The sequence below is a fragment of the Salvelinus fontinalis genome, chromosome 28 (genome assembly GCF_029448725.1).
Source record: "Salvelinus fontinalis isolate EN_2023a chromosome 28, ASM2944872v1, whole genome shotgun sequence".
Taxonomy (NCBI): Eukaryota; Metazoa; Chordata; class Actinopteri; order Salmoniformes; family Salmonidae; genus Salvelinus; species Salvelinus fontinalis.
This window is the reverse complement of record NC_074692.1, coordinates 30800688-30817442: the sequence shown is the minus strand read 5'-3', so window position 1 is coordinate 30817442 and position 16755 is coordinate 30800688. Positions and strand designations below refer to the sequence as shown.

The window sequence follows — 16755 nt, the reverse complement described above, 5'->3', positions numbered from 1 at the left end:
TACCATACAGCAGCCAAAACTGGCCCGTGAGTGACTTCTTTTGGCCCCCCAAAGTTTTTATCAAAAAATTATAATAATAATATATATATTTTGGGGGGGGGGTTACTTTGTCAACACAGTCATTGTCAACACAGTTATTGTAAATAAAATAAAAATTTGGGCGTGACAATTCCATAAGGATTTGGCAAGAGAACAGAGACAGACTGGCACCCAGGCTAGAGTACTGTCCACACTGACCTGTGGCTAGAATACATGTAATATGGGACCATGGAAATATAATCTAGATTATTTTTCTATGTATGTGACCAGGTTGCAAAGGTAGAGGGTTACTGTCGACACTGACATGTGGCTACTACAGCATGGGATCATATAAATAGATTGAGGGGACACTCAATATGTCCGAAAGTCCTCCCATTATAGCATAACTGACCTGAATGGGGATGCCTGCTCTATTCATTATAATTCTATGAATTGGCTAAGAGGAGAGAGCGGTGACCTGTCCACACTGACCTGTTGTTGCGGAGATGGTGGTGGGGCCACTCTGCCTGCGTCCCCTCTCAGCAGTCAGGGTGATGGTGTACAACATGCCGGGCGTCAAGTTCCTCATGGTGTACTTGACGTCTCTAGAGAAGGGTGTCACCTCAGCCCTTCGCCCATCGGCTGACACGTACTCCAGCTTGTACTTGTCAATCTTAGCCACCGGCTTCTGCCACACCAGAACCATCTCAGTCTCAGAGGAAGACTCCACCTCCAGGTTCTTAGGAGCATCCAACGCTGAAGAGAAGAACATTGAAGGAGAATATATAATATAGAAGGAGAATATAGAAGGAGAATATAGAATATAGAAGAGTATAGAATATAGTAGGAGAATATAGAATATTGAAGGAAAATATAGAATATAGAAGAAGGAATATAGAACAAAGAAGGAGAGTATAGAATGTAGAAGAAGAACATAGAATAAAGAAGGAGAATATAGAAGGAAATACAGAATATAGAAGGAGAATATAGAATATACAAGGAGAATATAGAAGGAAAATATAGAATATACAAGGAGAATATAGAATATAGAAGGAGAATATAGGAGAGTATAGAATATAGAAGGAGAGTATATTTCAAATAGTGCAAGGCAAATAGTCGAATGTGGGTTATTTTTAGTACATTATTACTACAATCCATGATCGTAAACAAAAACAATGTATTTATTTATAATACAGAAAAAGGTCATAGCTCTCACCTGTAACAGCATTGGTGGTGGTAGGAAGGCTCTCACGCTCACTCTTCACGGCTGTCACTCCCATCCCATACTCTGTCCCAGCTCTCAGGCCTACACAACACACAGACGAAGAACACTTATCGTACCGGATGTATGCAAACAGAGCATGAGAACAAAAACATGGTATTTGTATTTTTAATATCAGAAAATGTATCAATGAAACAATATGTTTAAAGTTTTATATTAAAACACCCAGCTGTTTGCAGGTGAAAAAGACCGAAGCTCTTCAAGGCCTTAATTGCCTAATAGATTGCAGCATGATTGGGTTTATTTTCAGCCTCTTCATTTTGGAACCTCTATCTGCTCTGATTGATCTAGAAGAGGTGCTATATGGGGCAGAAACAACATTTGCTATGATATAAGAGGCTTTGAGATCCTTTTAGTCCGGCTATGTGGCCGCCCTGCGCGTTGCAATTAAGAGCCCTCAGTCCAACGGCCTTCATTTCCTTTATTAACTCCCACAGAGGTCACTAGGCAACCAGGCACAAGAAGCATGAAATTACACCTAACGCAGAGGAAACTCATTATCAATAAAATCACAAGCGTGAAGGCAATTACAGATAATAACTGTGTGAAAAAAGTGCTGAGGTTTGTGAGGAGCGGAGGGGGACCGGGGGAGACCGGGGGGAGGGGGACCGGGGGAGGCCAGTCAGCTGAATAGAAGCATTGGATGCATCCCAAATGGCACCTTATTCCATATATAGTGCACTACTTCTGACCAGGGCCCATAGTCAGATGGTCCCTGATCAAAAGTAGTGCACTATATAGGGAATAGGATGGCATTTTGGGACACAGGCAATGCCTTATTTACAGGGGATGGGTCTCCCAAGGACAAAGAACGAGCCCCAGACAAAGACACTATTACCCGTTTGGAACTTTTTTTCTTTTTGTCTCAGCCAGGGAGCCTAATCCATTGATGCAGTGGCACATGGTTTACAGAAAGAGTCTGTCCGCCCGCCTGACTCAAAACATGGAGTATAATGGGAACCGGTGCAGGAGGATAAAAATAGGCCCTCCCTGCATTTCTTGTTAAACCAGGATGAATCTCACATTGAAGTAGTAGTGTTATTCCATTTAAGGCCTGAATGCAATCTCCCTTGAGCTGTTTTCTAATAAAGTGGGGGTCTTTTGTGGCCGGACAAACGTTTCCCGACAGAAAAACAAAGCAGCCCATTTGTAAATAAGTGTTTTGAATTTAATAATGACAATTTAGAAGGAGGGCCGCAAACGCTTGGCAGCAGAACAGTTGGCAGAGCGAGGCTGCCGTTTACATTGAAAAACAATATACACTATATATACAGCAATATGTGGACACCCCTTCAAATGAGTAGATTCAGCTATTTCAGCCACGCCCATTGCTGACAGGTGTATAACATCGAGCACACAGCAATGCAATCTCCATAGACAAATATTGGCAGTAGAATGGCCTTACTGAAGAGCTCAGTGACTTTCAACGTGGCACTGTCAAAGGATGCCACCTTTCCAACAAGTTAGTTCGTCAAATTTCTGCCCTGCTAGAGCTGCCCCGGTCAACGTAAGTGCTGTTTTTGTGAATTGGAAACGTCTAGAAGCAACAATGGCTAAGCCGCAAAGTGGGAGGCCACACAAGCTCACAGAACGTGACTGGCGAGTGCTGAAGTGCGTAGTGCGTAAAAAAACGCCTGTCCTCAGTTGCAATACTCACTACTGAGTTCCAAACTGCCTGTGGAAGCAACGTCAGCACAAGAACTGTTCGTCGGAAGCTTCATGAAACGGGTTTCCATGGCCGAGCAGCCGCACACAAGCCTAAGATGACCATGTGCAATGCCAGGCGTTGGCTGGAGTGGTGGAAACGTGTTCTCTGGAGTAATGAACCACTCTTCACCATCTGGCAGTCCGATGGACGAATCTGGGTTTGGCGGATGCCAGGAGAACGCTACCTGCCACAATGCATAGTGCCAACTGTAAAGTTTGGTGGAGGAGGAATAATGGTCTGGGGCTTTTTCATGGTTTGGGCTAGGCCCCTTAGATCCAGTGAAGGGAAATCGTAAGGCTACAGCATACCACGACGAGTCTGTGCTTCCAACATTGTGGCAACATTTTTGGGAAGGCCCTTTCCTGTTTCAGCATGACAATGGCCCCGTGCACAAAGCGAGGTGCATACAGAAATGTTTTGTCAAGATCAGTATGGAAAACTTGACTGGCCTGCACAGAGCCCAGACCTCAATCCCATCGAACACCTTTGGGATGAATTGGAACGCCGACTGCGAGCCAGGCCTAATTGCGCAACATCAGTCCTGACCTCACTAATGCTCTTGTGGCTGAATGGAAGCAAGTACCCGCAACAATTTTCCAACATCTAGTGGAAAGCCTTCCCAGAAGAGTGGAGGCTGTTATAACAGCAAAGGGGGACCAACTCCATATGAATGCCCATGATTTTGGAATGAGATGTTCTACGAGCAGGTGTCCCCATACTTTTGGTCATGTAGTGTATATTAATTTACACAAGGACAGGATGGTTGTTTTATAGCTGTTCTCACATTGATTTATTTTAAGAGGTAACAACAAAAGTATCTAAAAACTGAAAAAGCCCAGATATTACACAACACCACCACCAAAAGCATCCTGTTATAACTAGACTAGTGGAGGGGTTCTGTCTTACCAGTGATCTTGAACAAAGGAGAAGGAACAGTGCCCCTACCTTGCTCTACTACCAAGGTGCATGAACTGAGGAGCAAATGGAAGGGAATAGGACATTCTTGGAAGAGGAACTCTTGGAGGGCAGTAGGAGTTGATAAAAACACATAGTTATTGATATAACTAACGCGTTTCAGCCCTTACAGTTCATCAGGGTTTTACAGACATGTAGTAAAATGAGATCACTTACCACTGATCTTGGCCTGGGTAGTGTCCAGGGGTCCGGTAGGGAACAGCAGCTCTCCATGGTCTCCTCCAGAGAGGGGGCCATATTTGATGCGGTAGTTGTCTACTTGAGCCTGGCTGTTCTTCCACTCCAGAGTAATGCTGTCGTCAGTCAGCTCTACCGTCTGCAGGTCCCGCGGGGCATCCAGGTCTGGAACACATCCAGTCATAGATCAGGCAGGGGGGAATGTCATGATCCCCTTGCAAATACAATACGATGTGTGGTCCAGACCCCAGTTGAGAACAGACCACCACTTTTTATCGCCTGTTAGTATATTTGCCTAGGATGTAGCCCCCTAGGCAAAATTACTTTGACACCCCTGGCCTAGCAGATCAAAGGTACTGGACAGTTTTTTTATCTCTTTTTTAAGCTTATTGGATGTTTATTTTAATCTAATCTACATGTATAACAGCTAAAGGGTCAGACATGAACATATAAACATTTCACTAATCAACATTACCTTTATTCTAATCAAAGACCCAGAAAACAAATTATTACATATCCATCATTTTGATATTGTGCTGTTTAAAGGGTTGCACACTTCCAACCACTTTCCCCAAATTCCCGTGTTTTCCAGAAATCCCAGTTGAAGGATTTCCAGATTTCCTGCTTATTCCCACCCCATTCTAGGTTTTTCCAGATTTCCTGCTTATTCCCACCCGATTCTAGGTTTTTCCAGATTTCCTGCTTATTCCCACCCCATTCTAGGTTTTTCCAGATTTCCTGCTTATTCCCACCCCATTCTAGGTTTTTCCAGATTTCCTGCTTATTCCCACCCGATTCTAGGTTTTTCCAGATTTCCTGCTTATTCCCACCCCATTCTAGGTTTTTCCAGATGTCCTGCTTATTCCCACCCCATTCTAGGTTTTTCCAGATGTCCTGCTTATTCCCACCCGATTCTAGGTTTTTCCAGATTTCCTGCTTATTCCCACCCCATTCTAGGTTTTTCCAGATTTCCTGCTTATTCCCACCCCATTCTAGGTTTTTCCAGATTTCCTGCTTATTCCCACCCCATTCTAGGTTTTTCCAGATTTCCTGCTTATTCCCACCCCATTCTATGTTTTTCCAGATTTCCTGCTTATTCCCACCCCATTCTAGGTTTTTCCAGATTTCCTGATTATTCCCACCCCATTCTAGGTTTTTCCAGATTTCCTGCTTATTCCCACCCCATTCTAGGTTTTTCCAGATTTCCTGCTTATTCCCACCTCATTCTAGGTTTTTCCAGAAATCCCAGTTGGAGCATTCATGGATATCCTGTTTATTCCCTCCTGATTCCAGACTCCTTCTGCCTATCCAAGGACGTCAGAGAACAAAAATCAGTTAACCACCTAACTGAGGAACTCAATTTAACCTTGCGCAATACCCAAGATGCAGTTGCACCCCTAAAAATGAAAACATTTGTCATAAGAAACTAGCTCCCTGGTATACAGAAAATACCCGAGCTCTGAAGCAAGCTTCCAGAAAATTGGAACGGAAATGGCGCCACACCAAACTGGAAGTCTTCCGACTAGCTTGGAAAGACAGTACCGTGCAGTATCGAAGAGCCCTCACTGCTGCTCGATCATCCTACTTTTCCAACTTAATTGAGGAAAATAAGAACAATCCAAAATTTATTTTTGATACTGTTGCAAAGCTAACTACAAAGCAGCATTCCCCAAGAGAGGATGGCTTTCACTTCAGCAGTAATAAATTCATGAACTTCTTTGAGGAAAAGATCATGATCATTAGAAAGCAAATTACGGACTCCTCTTTAAATCTGCGTATTTCTCCAGGGCTTAGCTGTCCTGGATCTGCACAGCTCTGCCAGGGCCTGGGATCGGGAGAGACACTTAAGTGTTTTAGTACTATATCTCTTGACACAATGATGAAAATAATCATGGCCTCTAAACCTTCAAGCTGCATACTGGATCCTATTCCTACTAAACTACTGAAAGAGCTGCTTCCTGTGCTTGGCCCTCCTATGTTGAACATAATAAACGGCTCTCTATCCACCGGATGTGTACCAAACACACTAAAAGTGGCAGTAATAAAGCCTCTCTTGAAAAAGCCAAACCTTGACCCGGAAAATATAAAAAACTATCGGCCTATATCGAATCTTCCATTCCTCTCAAAACATTTTGAAAAGCTGTTGCGCAGCAACTCACTGCCTTCCTGAAGACAAACAATGTATACGAAATGCTTCAGTCTGGTTTTAGACCCCATCATAGCACTGAGACTGCACTTGTGAAGGTGGTAAATGACCTTTTAATGGCGTCAGACCTAGGCTCTGCATCGGTCCTCGTGCTACTAGACCTTAGTGCTGCCTTTGACACCATCGATCACCACATTCTTTTGGAGAGACTGGAAACCCAAATTGGTCTACACGGACAAGTTCTGGCCTGGTTTAGATCTTATCTGTCGGAAAGATATCAGTTTGTCTCTGTGAATGGTTTGTCCTCTGACAAATCAACTGTACATTTCGGTGTTCCTCAAGGTTCCGTTTTAGGACCACTATTGTTTTCACTATATATTTGACCTCTTGGGGATGTTATTCGAAAACATAATGTTTACTATGACTGCTATGCGGATGACACACAGCTGTACATTTCAATGAAACATGGCGAAGCCCCAAAATTGCCCTCGCTAGAAGCTTGTGTTTCAGACATAAGGAAGTGGATGGCTGAAAACTTTCTACTTTTAAACTCGGACAAAACAGAGATGCTTGTTCTAGATCCCAAGAAACAAAGAGATCTTCTGTTAAATCTGACAATTAATCTTGATGGTTGTAAAGTCGTCTCAAATAAAACTGTGAAGGACCTCGGCGTTACTCTTGACCCTGATCTCTCTTTTGACGAACATATCAAGACTGTTTCAAGGACAGCTTTTTTCCATCTACGTAACATTGCAAAAATCTGAAATTTTCTGTCCAAAAATGATGCAGAAAAATTAATCCATGCATTTGTTACTTCTAGGCTAGACTACTGCAATGCTCTACTTTCCGGCTACCCGGATAAAGCACTAAATAAACTTCAGTTAGTGCTAAATACGGCTGCTAGAATCCTGACTAGAACCAAGAAATTTGATCATATTACTCCAGTGCTAGCTTCCCAACACTGGCTTCCTGTTAAGGCAAGGGCTGATTTCAAGGTTTTACTGTTAACCTATAAAGCGTTACATGGGCTTGCTCCTACCTATCTTTCCGAGTTGGTCCTGCCATACATACCTACACGTACGCTACGGTAACAAGACGCAGGCCTCCTAATCGTCCCTAGAATTTCTAAGCAAACAGCTGGAGGCAGGGCTTTCTCCTATAGATCTACATTTTTATGGAATGGTCTGCCTACCCATGTGAGAGACGCAGACTCGATCTCAACCTTTAAGTCTTTACTGAAGACTTATCTCTTCAGTAGGTCATATGGTTGAGTGTAGTCTGGCCCAGGAGTGTGAAGGTGAACGGAAAGGCTCTGGAGCAACGAACCGCCCTTGCTGTCTCTGCCTGGCCGGTTCCCCTCCACTGGGATTCTCTACCTCTAACCCTATTACAGGGGCTGAGTCACTGGCTTACTGGTGCTCTTTCATGCCGTCCCTAGGAGGGGTGTGTCACTTGAGTGGGTTGAGTTACTGACGTGATCTTCCTGTCTGGGTTGGCGCCCCCCCTTGGTTTGTGCTGTGGTGGAGATCTTTGTGGGCTATACTCGGCCTTGTCTCAGGATTGTAAGTTGGTGGCTGAAGATAACCCTCTAGTGGTGCGGGGGCTGTGCTTTGGCAAAGTGGGTGGGGTTATATCCTTCCTGTTTGGCCCTGTCCGGGGGTATCATCGGATGGGGCCACAGTGTCTCCTGACCCCTCCTGTCTCAGCCTCCAGTATTTATGCTGCAGTAGTTTGTGTCGGGGGCTAGGGCCAGTTGGTTATTTCTGGAGTACTTCTCCTGTCTTATCCAGTGTCCTGTGGGAATTTAAGTATGCTCTCTCTAATTCTCTCCTTCTCTCTTTCTTTCTCTCTCTCGGAGGACCTGAGCCCTAGGACCATACGTCAGGACTACTGGGCATGATGACTCCTTGCTGTCCCCAGTCCACCTGGCCTTGCTGCTGTCCCAGTTTCAACTGTTCTGCCTGCAGTTATGGAACCTCTACCTGTCCCAGACCTGCTGTTTTCAACTCTTAATGATCGGCTATGAAAAGCCAACTGACATTTATTCCTGATTATTATTTGACCATGCTTGTCATTTATGAACATTTTGAACATCTTGGCCATGTTCTGTTATAATCTCCACCTGGCACAGCCAGAAGAGGACTGGCCACACCTCATAGCCTGGTTCCTCTCTAGGTTTCTTCCTAGGTTTTGGCCTTTCTATGGAGTTTTTCCTAGCCAACGTGCTTCTACACCTGCATTGCTTGCTGTTTGGGGTTTTAGGCTGGGTTTCTGTACAGCACTTTGAGATATTAGCTGATGTACGAAGGGCTATATAAAATAAACTTAATTGATTGATTGATTGATTGATTATAAGACTTCTGGAAAACTTTTGCAACCCTAGTGTTGTATAGTTTGCTTGTCCCTAATGGGCCCTGGTGCACTATAAGTGGAATAGGGTGCCAAATGGGATACAACTCTTGTCTTACCTGTTAGGAAGGTCTCAGACACAGGCACGCTGGTCATCTCTCCCCTCTTGGCCATGAGAGACACCTCATACTCTGTGTCAGGGTTCAGGCTGCCCAGGTGGTGCTGTGTGTCGCTAGAGGACAGCTCCACTGTATTCCTGTCTGAGGGGTTGTCGCTGGGCCCATAGGACACTCTCACTCCATCCACCATGGCCACCGGCAGGAACCAGGTCACCAGCGCTGTGGTGTCCGTTACATCACGCAAATTCACCTCTCTAGGAGAATCGATCTCTGGGGAGAGAGGAGGTGGGGGGTGTGAATACAGGGTGCTATATGAATACAGCTCTATGGTACTTGGTCAAATGTATTGCACTATATAGGGAATAGGGTGCAGTTTGGGTCGCATCCCAGGACTGAGAACATTTAGTTAGCATTCATTATATTTTTCATGTAGAGCAGTTTCCTAAACTCAGTCCTCGGGACCCCAGGTGGTGCCCATTTTGTTTTTTGTCGTAACACTACACAGCTGATTCAAATGATCAAACGTTGATGATTAGTTGATTATTTGAATCAGCTGTGTAGTGCTAGGGTTCTTTTATGCATCCATGCATGACGTTATTCATGTAAGTACAGATCAAAACCCAGAGCATGAAAGGCACTTTCCCTAGATTATGATGGAATTGATTTGTCACAATTAGCAACTTCAGGAAAGTCAATCTTCTGCAGAAGAAATATAAAACAGGGAATCTGTGCTGGAGCTTAACATAGATTTAACCCCCAATGAGATTGGCTGGCTGTGTGTGTGTGTGTGTGTGTGTGTGTGTGTGTGTGTGTGTGTGTGTGTGTGTGTGTGTGTGTGTGTGTGTGTGTGTGTGTGTGTGTGTGTGTGTGTGTGTGTGTGTGTGTGTGTGTGTGTGTGTGTGTCCTTCGAGGGATGTGATTGTTTCCTGGGAGGATGATGGCTTCCCATGAGCTGGAGTGGTGCCTCCCTCCCTCCCACACAAACACACACCATGGGGGAGGGGATGTGGGAGAGGATGGGGGAGGGGATCACTCCATGCAATTAGTCCGACAGAATGCTAATCCCACTACACTATGTCTATGTGACTATTAAAACCTACCCTAATCAGAAACTATGGATAGAATGCGGCATTTGCCCAAAGCTGAATGCGCGAGCCATCGCATTCATTGATGGAAAGATGACTAGGAATATGTCCGAATATAAACAGTGTAGTTATTCCCTCCTCAAGGCAATCAAACAAGTGAAATGTTGGTATAGGGACAAACGTAGAGTTGCAATTCAATGGCTCAGACACGAGACGTATGTGGCAGGCAGGTTTACAGGCAGTTACGGACTACAAAAAGAAACCCAGCCACGTCACGGACACCGACGTCTTGCTTCCAGAAAAACTAAAAACCATTGCCCGCATTGAGTATAATACAGTGCCACCGACGTGGCCCGCTACCAAGGACTGTGGGCCCCCCTCTCCTTCTCCGTGGCCGACGTGAGTAAGACATTTAAACGTGTTAACCCTCGCAAGGCTGCTGGCCCAGACGGCGTCCTTAGCCGTGTCCTCAGAGCATGAGCAAACCAGCTGGCTGGTGTGTTTACGGACATATTCAATTGCTCCCTATCCCAGTCTGCTGTACCTACATGCTTCAAGATGGCTACCATTGTTCCTATACCCAAGAAGGCAAAGATAACTGAACTAAATCACTATCGCGTCGTAGCACTCACCTCTGTCATCATGAAGTGCTTTGAGAGACAAGTCAAGGATCATATCACCTCCACCTTCCCTGTCAGCCTAGACCCACTTCAGTTTGCATACCACTCCAACAGGTCCACAGACGATGCAATCGCCATCACACCGCACACTGCCCTATCCCATCTGGACAAGAGGAATACCTATGTAAGCATGTTGTTCATTGACTACAGCTCAGCAATCAACACCATAGTACCCTCCAAGCTCGTCATTAAGCTTGAGGCCCTGGGTTTCAACCCCGCCCTGTGCAATTGGATCCTGGACTTTCTGACAGGCCACCCCCAGGTAGGAAACAACATCTCCACTTCACTGATCCTCAACACTGCGGCCCCACAAGGGTGCATGCTCAGCCCCGTCCTGTACTCCCTGTTCACCCATGACTGCGTGGCCATGCACGCCTCCAACTCAATCATCAAGTTTGCAGACGACAAAACAGTAGCGGGCATGATTACCAACAACGACGAGACAGCCTACAGGGAGGAGGTGGAGGCACTTGGAGTGTGGTGTCAGGAAAACAACATCTAACTTAACGTCAACAAAACAAAGGAGATGATCGTGGACTTCAGGAAACAGCAGAGGAAGCACCCCAGCCTACAGGGAGGAGGTGAGGGCACTTGGAGTGTGGTGTCAGGAAAACAACCTGTCACTCAACGTCAACAAAACAAAGGAGATGATCGTGGACTTCAGGAAACAGCAGAGAGAGCACTCCTCCATCCACATCGACGGAACAGTAGTGGCGAAGGTGGAAAGTTTTAAGTTCCTCGGCATACACATCACGGACAAACTGAAATGGTCCACCCACACAGACAGTGTGGTGAAGAAGGATCAACAAGAGGCTGAAGAATTTTGGCTTGTCACCTAAAACCCTCACAAACGTTTACAGATGCGCAAATCAGAGCATCCTGTCGGGCTGTATCACTGCCTGGTTTGGCAACGGCGGCGCTCTCAACCGCAAGACTCTCAAGAGGGTGGTGCGGTCAGCACAACACATCACCAGGAGCAAACTACCTCCCCTCCAGGACACCTACAGTACTCGATGTCACAAGGAAGGCAAAAAAGATAATCAAGGACAACCACCACCCATCCCACTGCCTGTTCACCCCGCTATCATCCAGAAGGCGAGATCAGTACAGGTGCATCAAAGCACGGACCGAGAGACTGAAAAACAGTTTCTATCTCAAGGCCATCAAACTGTTAAACAGCCATCATTAACACAGAGAGGCTGCTGCCTACATACAGACTCAAATCATTAGCCACTTTAATAAATGCATCACTAGTCACCTAAAAAGATGACACTTTAATAATGTTTACATGTCTTACATTACTCATCTCATATGTATATACTGTATTTTATACCATCTATTGCATCTTGCCAATGCCGCTTGGCCATCGCTCATCCATATATTTATTTGTACATATTCTTATTCCATCCCTTTACATTTGTGTATTAGGTAATTGTGAAATTGTTAGATTACTTGTTAGATATTGTTGCACTGTCGGAACTAGTAGCACAAGCATTTCGCTACACTTACATTAGCATCTGCTAACCATGTGTATGTGACCAATAAAATTTGATTTGATTTGATTTGATGTGGCGTGAGTCTGTGTGTTTTAATGGCAGACATAGAGAGGCCTTGAGCTACATGGAGATCTAGGTAACATAATCCCAGGGCTGTTGTGTAAAAGTATGTTTGTGTGTGTTTATGTGTATGTGTATGTGTGTGTGTGTACGTGCGTGTGCGAGCATCTGTGTGCACGCATGTGTGCAAGCATGCATGTGTGTGCGGTGTGTGTATGCGTGTCTCAGGTTCCAATGTTCAACAGCTCAACAGCTCCATAAACTTTAGACACGGACATGCTAGTCCAATAGTGTCAGTCAACGCTATAATGTACAAACTACCCTCCGATAAAGAGGAAGTGGGGCGTATAAGAGGAGAATGTCAGGTAGCTAGTGGCTTAGTTCTGTTTACTCTGGCAAAGCGAATGCATTTTTCAAACCATAAATAAGCAGAGAGAGCCTGACCTTGAATTGGGATGGAGGTGAGGCAATAAAAGTTAGTACAGAAACCTGTGAAGAACATTTGCTTCAGCATATTGAAATCTCTTTACTCTGATTTGTTGAAAGAGAACTCTTGCAAGGGCAGGCGTGAAAGCTCCCAGTCTGTTCAGCTCCCATGTCAGAGCTGGAATGTTCGATTCAAAAATATGAGCTGGCGCACACCCAGAAAAAAATAGTTTGTGTGGAGGTGCTGACTAACGGCGGATGAACAATAAACTATCAAAATAAAGAACGTCGCATACTCCATTTATAATCTCCCAGCAATAACGGGTATTTACCAACGTTTCGGGATCACTGTGCCTTCCTCAGGGTAATGTCATGAATACTTGAACCAGGTTATGTAGACAAACAGTGCAGTTAGTGCAACCAATGACAATATTGAGGGGTGTGTCAAAATGATTAAGTAATTTAAAATAAATTTGTGAAACTGTTAAAAAATAGTATATAGCATATTAAATATATTACTCTATTGTTATCATATAGAAACATAATGGAATATTGTACATCAGATTAGCATCAACATACGTTATTTCATTCAATTTCACATAATCATTTTGTATTTAATTTCATATTTGTTACATGTAATCTTTTGGTTCAACCTTAATGTTTAATGACCATCATCAAACAGGGGGAACATATTAGGTGTACTCTAAATCACAAAAAAATAAGTTTAATTTTTATGTGTGAGATTTCCCGAGATACCAACTTTCTATACAGTCGCGAAATTACACAAACAAGTGTCTCCTCCCCCAGGTAGACCCATTGTAGCAGCAATCGACTCTGTGACATCCAACATTTCCACATTTGTGGATTACCACATTAAATCGATGGTTGAGAATTCCCATCTTAGGTCAAAGACACTAGTCACATGATCTCATTGATAGAGGGCTTAGGAAGGATACCAGAGGGCACCCTGCTGGCCACTTTTGATGTGGAGAGCTTGTACACTAACATCCCACACACTGGAGACTTGCAGGTGCTACAACACTTCCTTCAGCAGAGAGACTACCCTTGCTCCATCCAATGATCGCATCTTACAACTTACTGAACTGGTATTATCCAATAACTACTTTGTCTTTGAGTCAGACTTTTTCCTTCAAACTCGGGGTGTAGCCGTGGGCTCCCCTTTTCTCCCCAACTATGCAAACCTGTATGTGGGACAATTTGAAGAAGCATTCCTTTATAAAACAGAGACACCCCTTACTTTATAAAATCCTCCTATGGAAGAGATGCATAGATGATGTCTTTGTGCTCTGGGAAGGAAGTCAGCATCAACTAAATGAATTCCAAACTCTACTAAACGAGAGCTCTGAATATCTCAAATTCACCATACAGACTGATGAGAGAAAGATAAACTAACTGGACTTATGGATCATCAAAGAGAATGATGCATTACACACAGACTTATACACAAAGCCCACAGATCGCAATACCTTGCTATGTGTGGATAGTATGCATCCCCTTCCCCTCTAGAATGGTCTACCATATAGTCAGTTACGCAGGGTTAAACAAATCTGTGGCCACCAGTCAGATTTTGATAGAACGCAAAAAAATGACAGATAAATTCAAAATGAGAGGATACAAGGACAAAACTCTTGATGCTGCAATGATGAAAATATCTCAAACACCAAGAGAGGAATTACTAAAAACTCAACGCAACCGTCTTTTGTACTCAGTACAGGAAGGGTTCGGAGAAAATTAAAGCAATCCTGAAAAAGCACTGGCACCCCCACTGGTGGTCAATAAGCATGGTTGCAATATTGGAGAAAGTTTGGTGAGATCTGACATGCCCCCTGAGCCTGCTCAGACACTCTTGACACCTATCCCAAATGGGAACTACAAATGTGGCTCATGCGCACAATGCAATAGCACTATAAAAAAGTATTTCTTCAGACACCCACATACAGGTCGAAAGATCCTTGTTAGGGGTGCATCTCATGCAAGACCAAGGGAGTAATCTGTCTCATCACCTGTCCATGTGGAAAAGCCTACAAAGGGAGGCTTACTGGATATCCTATCTGAAAACATTGTCCTGTAGTTTTCTGAATATTGACTTTGATCTCAGGCCCTTCTTATGAACAAAATGTTTCCTTTATGAACAAGTCTTATAAATGTATATATATTTCTACAGCTTGTTAGAGTACACCTAATATGTTCCCCCTGTTTGATGATGCTCATTGTACATTAAGGTTGAACCAAAAGATAACATGTAACAAATATTAAATGAAATAAAAAAATGATTATGTGAAATTGAATGAAATAACGTATGTTGATGCTAATCTGATGTACAATATTCCATTATATTTCTATATGATAACAATAGCGTAATATATTTAATATGCCATATATTATTTTTTAACAGTTTCACAAATTAATTTAAATGAACTTAATCATTTGGACGCACCCTTCACCACAGTCATTGGTTACACTAACTGCACTGTTTGTCTACATAACCTGGTTCAAGTATTCATGACATTACCCTGAGGAAGGCACAGTGATGCCGAAACGTTGGTAAATACCCATAAAATTGCTGGGAGATTATACATGGAGTGTGCGACTTTCTTTATTTTGATAGTTTAGGGCTGGAATGTTCCAGAAAGCTTTTTTTTCTAAATGACAATAACACACCATTCTCCATGACTATTCTTTAATGTGTTGGTAGTGCAGTATATTTGAACCTCCCCTCGAGCCACCTAAAAATAGCTTAGCTAGTGAGAGGGTTAGAGATGTATAGTTTCAACACAAAAACCTGTTGTTATATTGATCCCATAAAAGCCATTAGCCCTTATAGCAGCAGCATTATGGAGATATGATTTCCTCATAAATGTTAACCAGCCGAGGGGGTAGGGATGGCTTTTTAATGCCTCTGGTAAATCAAGACGTTGCCATGAAAAGTGACAAGCTAATCACTCAATATTGGCACTTCTGGATGCCTTGGATAGACTGTCCAGCTGCATCCCAAATGGATGCACTATAAAGGAAATAGGGTGCCATTTGGAACACACTCACAGAGCTGCAGCAGAGCGGATATTCAATAGAGACACCTATTGAATCAAGTTGACAATGTGTTTCTGTGTGTAACTATGACAGCTGTAAGCTGCTTCTGAGTCTGTGTGTATTGCTGGAAATCATGTCTTTTAAATCTCCAGCAGGCGGTCAGAATGGCGTAGAAGGGGTTTACGGATTATATCCAATGCAAATATGTCATGAATAAAAGGATTACAGAACACTTGAGGTTGGCAAGAAATAGTTCATCATATTTTTAAATAGTTATTTAATTTACTTGTTTTATTGCGCGACAAGCTACCATCTACGCAGATTCAACATTCAGGTTCATTTTCCAACTGAAAGATATGGGCCTGGAGGAGCAAATTATTGTCCTACAAAACAAGTGAATAGAACTCTATAAGTGCTGTATGTGTGTACTCACTTGTGAAAACGCTCTTGCGTGCTGCAGGTCCGCTGGTGTTGTTCTTCACCACCTCCAGTTTGACCTCGTACTCCTGACCAGGTCCCAGCCCAGACTGCTCGAACATGGTGTCAGGGCTGCCAAGGGAGTTCAGAATCTCCCCATTCTCCTCTTTCTGACAACACCAAACAACACCAGTCATTAAAATGGCATGGCATGTTTTATGACACACTTCACCTTGAGGATCAATAAAGTACCCGTCTATCTAGTGTATCTACCGTTACCCACCTAAAGTCAAGGTTAGCTTTGGGCTGATTCCCAAAACGGCACCCTAGTCACTATTTTCCCAGGGCCCCTCTGGTCAAAAGTAGAGCACTTTATAGTGGATGGGGTGCTATTTGGGACATAGTCTTGGTGTGGGAATAGGGCAGCCAAATCGTACTCAGAGGATTCTGTCTGTGATTGTTAAACTACTGTAAGGATGTGGGGGGGAACTGAATGTAATGAACTGTGGCTTTCATGTCCTTGGGATACTTCTCATAGGCTTTGGAAAAGAAAGAACAAAGCATTCAGAAACAATAATGGTTCTGTGCCTCATTGCTGCAGTACATGGCCATTAGAGCTGTCAACAGAAGCCTCGCAGAACATTTAGTCACATTTAACCGCTGACTTAGAGACTTGAATACGGGCTCTGCTACATTATTTCCACAGGATACTCTGGTTCGCATAGTATTTGTCCCAAATGGCGCACAACACCCTATTCCCTATACA

At 43.7% G+C, this 16755-nt stretch overlaps 1 protein-coding gene across 3 annotated transcripts in view; it reads right to left on the bottom strand.

Annotated features, from left to right (window-relative positions):
* LOC129826573 (tenascin-like) overlaps positions 1-16755 on the bottom strand; it is a 78671-nt gene that overhangs the window by 30582 nt on the left and 31334 nt on the right. For all 3 annotated transcript variants that reach the window (XM_055887466.1, XM_055887467.1, XM_055887468.1), the window contains exons 6-10: positions 16006-16159; positions 8775-9044; positions 4140-4325; positions 1235-1324; positions 511-774 (exon numbers count right to left, since the gene is read on the bottom strand). In XM_055887466.1, coding sequence (XP_055743441.1) covers positions 511-774; positions 1235-1324; positions 4140-4325; positions 8775-9044; positions 16006-16159 — 964 coding nt within the window. The remainder of the gene's footprint in view (positions 1-510; positions 775-1234; positions 1325-4139; positions 4326-8774; positions 9045-16005; positions 16160-16755) is intronic.